Genomic DNA, 12,100 nt, shown 5'->3' on the forward strand with positions numbered 1-12,100 from the left:
TAAAGTGACGTGAGTGAACAACGCAAACCCTAAAAGGTGTGGGGGTGACGGCCCAGTGTGGGGGTGACGGCTGTGAGACCCCCCTTTATTCCAGGTGACAGTTCAAAGGTTGCTCTGGATGCTAAGCCTTCATTAAGGCCAGATCAGCACCGGGGCAGGACGCTGTCTGCGTGGATGGGAACTCCTGGGGATGGAACTCTCAGGCAAAGACATGGTTTATTCACATCAAGGGGGAGAGTGCATTGATCAACAGAACCTTTTCCTCATTTCAGAGTGGAACAAAGGTGTAAAACAGCAACATCAAGGTTGCAAGCAAAATCCTTTTTTTTTTTTTTACAAAATCATGAGGAAGAATGGATAACAGTAGAAAAACAATGTCCTTGGACAGTTTGTTACAAATCGATGTTTAAAATACCAAATGCACTTCTCCAGCCATTGGGATTCACTCTCCCCCTCTATTTCCATGTCTTTCCTACCATCTCTCACTCCCTGCCTTAAACTCTAGCTGAACTCTATCCCCTAGGTAAAGGCTGCCTCCACCAGCACCAAATGTTAGTTTGACCACGGTAAGCACCCACCCATGGAAGAGCTGAGTGACACACATACAGACAACTATATCCATCAGCTTGAGCTTCTCTCTGATTAAAAAAATATATATATACATGTCAAGTCTATGAGACAGAAACTAAAAAATGATATGCGTGCTTGTGGATACAAATGCAATCATTATAGCGGAGATTATATGACTATAGATACAAAAGACAGTCTTCACTGTACAACTGGATCCAGTCTCCCTACATCATGTGGATAAACTGGTCGACTACACCCCTATCTGGTGAGTATGACTTCTGCCACTTCCCCAGGGACAAAGAGGGGTTTTCTGATGCCTATCCGTCTCTGTCCATTACCCAGAGTGCTTTGGCACCTGTTCAGGATGACCTCTGATAACACAGTCCAGGAAAATAGATGGGGATCAGACTTAGCTGTAGACTTAAACTATCACAGGAGACTCACAGAGATGCCTCTAGTCTGGCCCAAGATGGCTATGCTTTTGTTCAGGGGTCAGCTGTCGAACACACGCAGTGCCATAAGGAGTCTACTGATTGTTGCAAAGAAATAGTCATTGCAGCTAACTATCAGTACCAACAATTAATAAACATAATCACACAAGTAATAAAAGCTGGGTGACTGTTCCATTTGACACCCATACCTGCTGCAAACAAATTGCCCTTTGGGATTTCTACTCTAGTCTAATCTAATCTACGAAGAGTATGTTCGCCTCCCTGTGGACAAACAGAAGCGCTTCACTGCCGGGACAGTAAACACAAACAACTGAACATGGCTCGTTTGAGCTTGGTCTAATATAATTAGATGACAAGGAAAGTTACACCTGAACACGGAATGTATAAACTTTAAATGCAAATCATATCGCTGAATGTGCAGTCACTTTTGCGTGATGAGAAAGAGAGCCCATTTGGCAAGTGACTGCTGGGCCTCTCTAATTGTGTGGGTTTCCTGGCACGGGCACACTGGAGGTTGCCTCTACTCCACAGAGTCAAAGTCAGGGTAGAGAGAGTACTTTTGTCTTCTGAACCGGCCAAGACTTGAATCAATAGCACTTCAATTGGGCTATTAGGCTGTTTAACCTCTAAAAGTTAGAGCTCACTTTGCTGGCACAAAACTACCTCCATACTTACATTCATTTGTATGGGTTACTTTCAGACGAGTCCCGGGACACTTGTGGGGGCCGTGGAGCAAAAAGAGAACACCATCATGTAGGCCAAACCGCTCGGACACTACAAACGTTTTCTTAGAAGAGCGATTTTCGGGATGTCTCCATGGTCTGATAAACGCCGCTGTAGCTCGGCCACCTCCCACCGCAGACGCGGGAGGGCGACATAGGCGGGTTGAGACGCAGCCCACGCAGAATGATATCTCCAGCTTAGACTCTTAAGGATCAAAGAACAAGATGCAAGTAGATGGGTTGTAGGAATGTGAAAAACATGATACTAATGACATAAGATATGTCCTTTCTGTTTGAGAAAAGAGATAACAGCCACACTGGACCAGAGCAACCCAACACCTATGACTGCTTCTCCTCTTACATGCCCCATACAACGGCTGGTGAATAGGAGAACCCTCTCCCTGTGACAAAGAGACAACACAGTCCTCAGATAACCATAGTGCATATAAGAATCCAAAAACACATCCGTCCTGCAGTTTCATCACCCCCGAGCTGCGTTCAGCATCTGCTACAGAGGTATAATCAGATATCAGTTCCCCTCTCCAGGTAGACAAACACAGAAAGACCATAAAGAGCTGCTCTGACAGACACAATATGTCAATATCGCCCTGGATAAAACCAAAACAATAGACTCTGTTATCTGGGTAGGGATCCTTCACACAATGAGCTCTGTCTGAGAGGCAGCTAACCCTGGCTAATCGAGACTTTTGAAATGTCACTCCATTTGAAATCATGAGCCGTCCGATTGGCCCTCTGTTTCTCACCGGGCTACCACATGCATATGCCCCGCTTCCCGTTTCCGTGACCACCATCCATAATTGAAAGACAGCCAATCAAAAGACTCTCCCTCTCGAGCTCATAGAGAAGCCAAAAAAGCAACTGCTCTTGGACCAGCCTTTGATGCAGAAACAGAGAGAGTACGAGAGAGATAGAGAGGAAGGGACCTGTCAGAGGATCTGTAAATGTCAAACTATGATTTATATCAGGATTAGAGAGTTCTCTGGGTTTGTATTATTGCTGAGCATCAGTCATCTATCAAAAAACCCTCTGGGGCTGTCAAAACACAGGCCCTTTCAAAATGGACCCTCTTAAACGACAAAGACAAAACATTCCATTTACACGATAAAAAGCCCCCCCCCAACATCTCATTTGCCTCCTGATCCAAATGAGTGTTACCACGCGGCACAGATGTTGCTGCTTTCCACTTCAAAGGCCACAGGGAGTGGACTGGAGGAGATAATGATTTGGGCCCATTACCAGTAAACTTCTCCACTGCTTTCACTGGAGGTTGGCCTCTATCTCCATGCTAGTACAGAGAAGAACACTGGTAAATCCACCAGGCCTATTGTGTGGTGGTGGTCACCAGGGTCTCCCCACCCTTATAGGCTGTGGCCTCTTCAGTACTAAACCGAGAGACTCCCTTTTAAAGGGCCATTCATATGCCAAACCAGTCTGACAGTTTTATTTGACTGGGCTGCTTGTTAACATGCTGAATAGCAGGGTGGGCCTGTGTTATGCAGATCAGGTCAGGTTACTGTGAGGACAGACGTCAGTGGGCTCTCAGCCCAACTCACCCCCCCCCCGCCAAACCCCCTCTCCTCTGCTTTTAGTCCAGCTTGGATTTCAATTTAGGGCTTGGTGCATACAAGAGCAGGCTTTGTCCAAACAGTATTGCAAATACCATCACTAGCATACTGTACAGTGCACATTAAGGTGCTTGGCAACAGGAAATTACTGCAAATGGGGACATTTTACAGAAATCAACTAACAGGAAATTTGACTTAAAACCTTCCCCATTATTAACTACAGGTCAAGCGATAACATTGAAAAACCCTTATCATTGACAGCAGTGCGCTAACATGTCTCGATGGAGCGTTGGGCGAGTTATTGCAGGAAGTTAAAACATACAGGTGCAGAGTTAAGTGGGTGACACGATTAGGCTGATCAGATATCTGGCTCACACACACCGTTCGTGTTAATAAGCTCTGTAATGAGTCTCATTAGTACAAAGGAAATCAATCAAGCCAATGGCTAGCATTAAAAATTCAAAGGAGCGCGTTGCACAAGTTAAATCCACTCCTGTCTCCCCCTATCCTATCCTGCCTAGAGCTGACAACTCTGTTTACACAGCACTATTGGCTCTCTGACACACTGGCAGTGGGGTTAGTAACATGCTGCTACTCTTCAGCAGAATGTTGCCAGTCTTGAAAAGATAGGTAGATTGAATTGGTCTGAAGCCAGAGGCAATGAATCAATACCACGAACTAGGCAGACACTTGTTTATTTAGAATAGCGAAGCTCACAGTAGCTCATTGGACTTTTCCTTAGAAGGAATGTGATTGGTTGGATGAAAGCTCAACAGTGGTGGATGGCGAATACGGTCAGTAGAAGGCCTGAATGATTTTAAATGGATGACACTTGACTGGGTTTTTAGTAGGACATGAATGGAGCCAGCAAACACAGTAAAACCACAGTGGAAGAGTAGGCATGAACCCCCCAGACACCAGCTTAGCGGAAGCTTCTTTATACAGCGCAGAAGAAGGGAAGAACGGAAAAAAACGTACCATCTCTTCCTGAAAACTCAAGCTCCTGAATATTTAGAAAAACATGAATATTTTAGAGAATTCAGAGCCATACACATATGTTAAAGTGTAGGGAATGGTAGGGGGATGTTGGTCTCAGCGCTTACTTAACCCAGTCCCTGGAGTTATTTATTTTTCCTGAGATTTCAACCCAGTTCTTAAATGGCCTGGCTCCGCCAGCCTCCCTGGCTCCCCCAGCCTCCCTGGCTCCCCCAGCCTCCCTGGCTCTCCCAGCCTCCCTGGCTCTCCCAGCCTCCCTGGCTCTCCCAGCCTCCCTGGCTCTCCCAGCCTCCCTGGCTCTCCCAGCCTCCCTGGCTCTCCCAGCCTCCCTGGCTTTCCTTCAGACTCACATTTTGCATGTCATCAAAGTGTGTGCTGCTGTGCAATTACATGTCTGACATCAGCAACCTTTAAAAATGTGGCTGTTTAAAGAGCTCATCCTGTTATAGAGAACTTGAAACAGTCACAATCTCCTCCCACACAAACACACGATGATCCTCATCAATAATGCCCCCAAGGAGACAATTCAAGGTCTAATTTTGGCAGTCTGGCAGGTCCCTGTGTTGACATAGAAACTGTTGTTTTGTCACTCTTAGTTAATAAACAGCAGGGTTGATATGGTAGCCAACCCACAATGTACGCACTCCCTTCTCCGATTCCCTAATCTACAACACCGAGGTCAGATAAAGTCCACATTCCAAATAAAACACACATATCTGTATCAATCGGCATGAAAACAGGCTTTCCTGAGAAAGAGAGGAAGAGACTGGTCGGAGCATTTTCTTTCCAAGAAGGAACAAAGGCGTTCAGTGAGGTTTGTAGCCATAAAGTTCCCCCATACCGTTCCAGCGTCTACACACAAAGCAGGGTTTCCACGACCCGTCTAAGAAATGTCCGCTGTCGGGTTAGTTTTTTCGGGAAAAAAGTGTACTTTTATTGCGGCACTGCAAAGGCAATTAAAGGCACATTCCAAAAGTTGACTGTTGTCCCGTAATGGTTTACAGAATGGAGGCCTGAATCATGATGATCCTCTGCCTAACATGCCAGCACCTCCCCTCCTCCCTCTCTCATTGTAGATTCGCTTATGGTGATGGCATGCTTCAGTTCGGCTGGCACCTAGCCAAAAGACTTTACTCAATACCCATTTAAAAAGACCTTCACTTGAAAAATGAGAAAAAAGCAGCAATAGTTCTGTTTGTCCATTTTGAGACGCCGTAGCCAGTATACACTTCCTTAAAAATAGTCTGAATTAATTTAACTCAAGAAATATGTCATAAATGTTTACGTTTTTGCTTCAGAGATCTTGGTCGCGCAATTTTACATTTAACTAAGATGTTTGGTTTTTCAATGAAAAAAATGTGCATTAAAAAAAAGTCACCTCTCGTTGAATGGCAAACTTTATTGAAGAATCCCTACCGTTGGCCAATCACCGACGGAGGGGGGTAGACTTAGGCCACGAACTTCGGCTTGCCCTTTGTGTGCCCGAACAGCCCCCCCCAAAAAACTTGTTGAAGTCCAAAACGTCACTAAATGTCATCATAATGTATGCACGAACTCCACTGAACTGTTTCAGCTGGGAATCATGCGGACGCCTTTAGACTGACCAGGCATTGCTTTCGTTAGGGCTGCTTACATTGCTGCTACAGACGACTCTTTAAGTGGAGGTGGCAGAGAGGGACTTCGTACTTCTTCTTGCAGGAAACAAAATCATGATGTAGGGGTAAAGTAATTGCTTTCAATTTAAAAAACTGTATTCCTAATTGAGGAGTGCCCTGATTTACCTAACATATCATACTAAATGGAGTGTCGCGGACTTACGTACAGAATAATACGAAATGCTCCGAGACCAGGTTGAACCACACCACTGCAGCATTCACGTGCCATATTCAGGGCAATGCATGTTTTAGTAATAACTCTTGTAAAGAGTTCTGGAAAACTCATGTTGTCTTAAATATTTAGCCTCTCCAAGAGTGACCCAAACACACACCGCTTATATGTGCGGCATATCAAAGACAAACTACCCAGCGCTCTTTCCTTTCACTCTAAAGCAAATACAACAGTTGAGAGCGTTTGTAGAATGTCTGCTTAAAGCTCTCATATTGCATGAATGGCTAAACTGTTGAGTTAGGGCACACAGATTCTGAACAATGCCTTGCCGACTCTGATAGGCACGGCTGAGTCCATTTAGCAAAAACAGGATGGCTTCAGTAACCCTCCAGACCAGTGCCTTGCAGAGGGGGAAGTGTCCACTGCATCAAACTGGCATAGAGACATGGTTCATACTACTCAAGAGCAGTATGTATTCAATTTCCTCAAGACGTTTTGTAAGACAGGGAGCAAATAGCATTCCACGGTACCAACTGGCACCACTGAAACTTTGAACTTAAGTGGACTGAAGTTTTTGGCTGGGAGGGGCGGAGGGATAACTAGCCACAGTAAGGGCAAAGATAGAGAGGGAGAGAGAGGGACCCTACCTCCATTTGTGCAGAGTGAAGCCGGGACACTGGTCTCCACACACGTTACACGGCTGTCCTCTCTCCGGCTCATCAAGGGTGTTCAGCTGGTGGAGAGATAACCTATATAGTTAATGGTCACATGATACCTGCTGTTATCGCTCATCTCTTCTAGATTCATCAAACACATGCTGTCTCTCACATGACAATTCACATTGGGACAGAGTGGGTTTACAAAAGACTTCAGAAGTCTGTCTAAATAGAAGACAACAATTATTCAGTCATAATTAGTCATAATCAAACCTAAAAAAAAACATTGAAATAATGAGACATTGCAATGACATCAAGCCTATATATGACTTGGCCCAAATTATTTTAAAGAGTAACTACTAAATACAGAACTCAGTAATAGTCGATTGCCTCTGGGTACATGTGTGGAACACAAATGAGGGCAAACACTTAGGAAAGAAATGTCTGGTGCAGTGAACTGAAAGACTTAAAATATAAAATAAAATATGCGTATTGGGGTAGATTCGGAGAATACAAACCAACGATTCTTACATCAGCGGGATAATGTTGCTTAAATGAGCCTTTGAATTGTACTGGTGGATGCGTTCTCTCCCGATCAAATGAGAAGTGCGAAGAGGACTAGGAATTTAACGTTACTGCTTTACCGATTAAGAAACAAAGTCCACAGACTGCAAAATAACATTTCATTTATATAGATTTAAACCACAACACAGTGTATCTGGACACCGGGATTAAAGAGCACGCCGTGGTCGCGTGCGCGTCATGCAACCGTACTGTACCACATTTCTGAAAAAACGTGGGATCCTATGGAAAAACTACAATTTTTATCACTCACCGATCTGCTGGATTCTCTCTTCTTGGAGCTGCGAGTGAACATGACCGTCTTGTTCCAGGACAGTGGGCTGAGAACTGGGACCAACAACGCAAAAGGGACACTTGGAGAGTGTCCACGCACTTTCGTAAACAAATCCCCACGGTGGCGCTCGACGTCCCTCAACCAAACAGAGCCCTCGCGGTCCTATCCCGTTACCCCGTTTCATTAATGAATGAAGGAGCGCGGTTTCCGGATACGACCGAGGGTGCCAGCTCCACCTTATTGCCTTTCTGCCAATAGAATCAGCTAATTCCACAGACGATGTTTATCTTGAAAGTAAAATATTGCAGGGAACACATAACTTCACACTGTCCTTATTAATTGCATTTCTAAAAGTAAAGTGTTATCCATATTCACTACATTCATTACGTATAATCAAAATATACGTGACATAAGTGAATTGTCAGAGCATTTTTCTAAAATTGAAGGGCATACAGAGCACGTGTTCTATCATGTAGGCCTAGAGTATGAAACAAACCAAACAGTAGATTAGTTGAGAAACTTTGACATTGCCTTGATCCTTCATGAGATCCTGCCATGCAAATTCTTCATCACTAGACTGTAACCAAGCCAACCCCTAGGTTACCAGGTTACCAGGAGAAACTCCCCTTTTCAAACAAGACTGAGGACACTGTAAAGTGTTGTCTCTCTGAGTGCTAAATCACACGAGGACAGAAATGATTAATTCTACCACCGTTTGTTTGACGAAGCATCTGACTTCTGCCTCCCACCCAGGGATTTCCCATTTCAATTTCCTGTGAGGTAATGCAGGCAAAGTTGGCTCTCCAACAAGTGCTTGCCATTTATCACCAGAGAAAAGCTTTGCAGCATTACCTCGACAGACAGACAGGCTCAATGCACTCGAGAGCGTTGAGTCCCAAGGCCTTTCCTCTCACAGGAGAATTCTTCAAGGAGAACAGAGCCATGTTAAGAATATCCCAGCAAGAATCTCCTTGCTCAGGGCTCTATTCACTTTACGGGGCTATTATGTATATTCTTCTCTTACCCTTCAAAGGATGGTATTATTAACTAATATATTACACAACTTTTTGAGTTCCCTCTTGGCTTTTCTCTATCTTCGACACCACCAGTGTACCACTGAGTTCACTAACGTTCTATGTTCTGAACTTGCTTCGCTTCCCACATCTGTTTTCAGGAGCTTTTGAATGTGACACAACGTTCAAATGACTTTGGCCAAAAGCAGCACTGATGAACGGAAGTGTAGAGAAAATAAAGAGACATAACTCTCTGCTGTGTCTTGGTGAGAGCTGTGACCTTCAGACACTTCCTCACACCTGTGTGTGGACTAAACAACCACAATGTTCCACATCAGCAGGCTCGAGAGAGAGAGAGAGAGAGAGAGAGAGAGAGAGAGAGAGAGAGAGAGAGAGAGAGAGAGAGAGAGAGAGAGAGAGAGAGAGAGAGAGAGAGAGAGAGAGAGAGAGAGAGAGAGAGAGAGAGAGAGAAGAAAGAGATGCCGAAAGAGATGAGACATAGAGAACGCACACACACACACACGCGCATGCACACACTACAACAGACACAAACATGAAGCTCCACATTGTTTGTGTGTGTACAGAAAGCTGGAGGCTAATCAAACCTAGTTTAAGTTCAAAGCTGTCTGTGTCTAATTACCCAGGGGAGTGATCCTACACTTTATCTGTTGCTGGTTTTAGGATCATCTTGATTTCATCTAAATACAGGACCTACATGGCCTAAGGAGGGTCTAATAGTAGCCACCTTTACATGATTAGAAAAGACACATGGACAAGTATTACAATAACCCACCAGTGTTTACAGATAGGTAGGGCTGTGTTTGAAATCAAAGGAATCTCGTATATTTTTCTCATACATAGACTTATTATTTCCGGGACATGCCATTACCCTCACATTGTCAGTGTTCAGGAATAAAATGCCCTTCGTGTGAAGGTCAGAGGTGTCAGGAAAATACAGTAGAGACCTAGGACCTATAAGGACTGAGGTCACTACTTTAATCTGTGAGGGAAGGTCTGGGAATGTGTCTGAGAACAAACCCAGACACACAAACACACAGACACAGATACAGACAAAGACACAGACAGACACATGGACACACAGACACAGATACAGACAAAGACACAGACAGACACATGGACACACAGACACAGATACAGACAAAGACACAGACAGACACAGGCGTGCACGTGTGTGTATTGAGAGGCTGTGTTGTATTGCTACCCATCTGATTCCAAACAACTGCAAATATGGGGGGAAAACAACAAATATGGAATAACACCCAATGAAATGAAATTGATTTGAAATAGCATCCAGAACAAGATGATGACCTGACATAATTCACACCACACATATTCCACAGTGACAGATTCTCCAACCACTCCCAGAAGTAAATGTGCTCTGATAAATATGAGTGTGCAGTCTGCACAGCTCCACAAGGCTAACTGAAAGAAACAGCTACACTTGCTCTAATGCATAATTCAGAGGTTTCTCTCTCTGCACTGCTAAAGGGGGCCAATGTCAGAGCTTTGCAGATGGAACACTGCATACAAAGGTGCTTTTAGTACCAAGCCCACGGAGGGGTAATCTGTCTCTGGCTGATACCACTTAGAGGGCATGGTACAGGTCTCCGGTGGATGATATTGGGTGCAGGGACGCTGAAAGAGCCCACAGGGAATGAGGCAATGGTCCAGGTGGGACACTGCGGCTACTCTTACCCCCAGGCAAAACACTTTATCTGGACAGTTCCCATGAAAACGAGCTATTTACACCTACTCATCAGTCTGCTCCAGCTTGAGTATTGCCAAAAGGTGAGGGAGTAACGGAAGGGCAGTCGTGTATGAATTGTTGATAAGGTAAGATTGAGCTCAAGCCATAACATACAAGCACCTTGATATAACTACTTATGAGAACAGATCAAATGTGTGTGATAATGATCAAATGTACATAGATGTCCACTGAGCGATTCTAACTCATAAAGCGTATAAGAAATTCATTACTGAAAGAAGTTCATCTGTTAATAAAATAAGTCAACTTACCTGTTAGAGTAGTTGTTTGCTCTTCTTCCTTCAACAGTGATACGTGGAATTGGAGTTGTGAAGGACAATGTGTGTTCCTACCACCTGGGCTCTGCAGACAGGTGTTTGCCAGGTTTAAAACAGAACACGCCTACGTGAGGGATCCTTGGAGATAGTAAACAGTAACTAAATCAGGTGAGTCGGGGGGAACACACACGCACACACACACACACACACACACACACACACACACACACACACACACACACACACACACACACACACACACACACACACACACACACACACACACACACACACACACACACACACACACACACACACACACACACACACACACACACACACACACACACACCAAACAGACCACATTAGAGAAGCAACAAACTTGCCACCATTTAAACCCCACTAGACAGCTCTACTGTCAGAGATGTCAATCTAAAGGACAATGAGGGTGTAGTTAATACATTTACACAACAGTGAACACGATCCTTTTAAAATAATCAATATAATGCTCATAATAACCACTATATGAACCAATGACCATGACATATTACAGAGGACCTACATCTTACATGGGAAAACGTGAGATTTAGTGGGCTATGTAATTTAACCTGAGATGTGGGGGAATTTCCATACATCTGGTCCATGTAGGCTGCTACAATATATCTGATGTTATTTCTGTGATGATGGGTACTCTGCCAAACACCATTGGTTTTGTAAAGATAAAAGGCTAACATGGTAAATGAACTGTCCTGGTATGTTAGATCCCCAACGTACCTACTATATGGGTACAACACAAACTGTCTGGACACGAATACAACTGGTTTCATTTTGTTATAATTTTTCTGAGGGGCAAGACCAACCTTATTACATTGAGGGTACACAGTGTAACTACTGTACTTACCAATATAATTTCCCTGTGAGCATAAAAATCTGTCATGTAATTTCCAGGAACAGCACTTTTAAAACACAAGGTATTCTGGCTTGGCTCTGTCAGATCCTTCCGCTTGGTAGAATGATAGCGCTCTCCCACTTTCTCTCTCTTTGTCTCTCTCGCTCTGTCACGTCCTGACCTTAGTTCCTTTTTTATGTCTCTATTTTAGTTTGGTCAGGGCGTGAGTTGGGGTGGGCATTTTATGTTTTGTTCTGTGTGTTATATTTCTAGGTGTTTGGCCTGGTATGGTTCCCAATCGTTGTCTCTGATTGAGAACCATACATAGGCAGCCTGTTTTCCCACTATGGGTTTGTGGGTAGTTGTTTTCTGTTTTGTGTGTCTTCACCTTACAGAACTGTTTCGTTTCGGTCACTCTCTCTCTTTTGTTGTTTTTTTGGTTATTGCAGTGTTCCGTTTATTTATTAAAATGAACATGGACACTTACCAC

At 44.1% G+C, this 12,100-nt stretch overlaps 1 protein-coding gene across 2 annotated transcripts in view; it reads right to left on the bottom strand.

Annotated features, from left to right (window-relative positions):
- LOC124031422 (prickle-like protein 2) overlaps positions 1 to 10,766 on the bottom strand; it is a 112,640-nt gene extending 101,874 nt beyond the window's left edge. Inside the window, exons 1-2 of one of the 2 annotated variants that reach the window (XM_046342644.1) lie at positions 10,716 to 10,766; positions 6,801 to 6,886 (exon numbers count right to left, since the gene is read on the bottom strand). Coding sequence is in view for 1 of the 2 variants with exons in the window: in XM_046342642.1 (XP_046198598.1) it covers positions 6,801 to 6,886; positions 7,645 to 7,686 (128 nt within the window). In the remaining variant the exon portion in view is untranslated. Of the gene's footprint in view, positions 1 to 6,800; positions 6,887 to 7,644; positions 7,969 to 10,715 lie in introns of those variants that run through there. The other variant, XM_046342642.1, reaches the window with a different exon arrangement.
- Positions 10,767 to 12,100: the final 1,334 nt, after the last annotated feature.

The sequence above is a fragment of the Oncorhynchus gorbuscha genome, linkage group LG03 (assembly GCF_021184085.1).
Source record: "Oncorhynchus gorbuscha isolate QuinsamMale2020 ecotype Even-year linkage group LG03, OgorEven_v1.0, whole genome shotgun sequence".
NCBI lineage: Eukaryota > Metazoa > Chordata > Actinopteri > Salmoniformes > Salmonidae > Oncorhynchus > Oncorhynchus gorbuscha.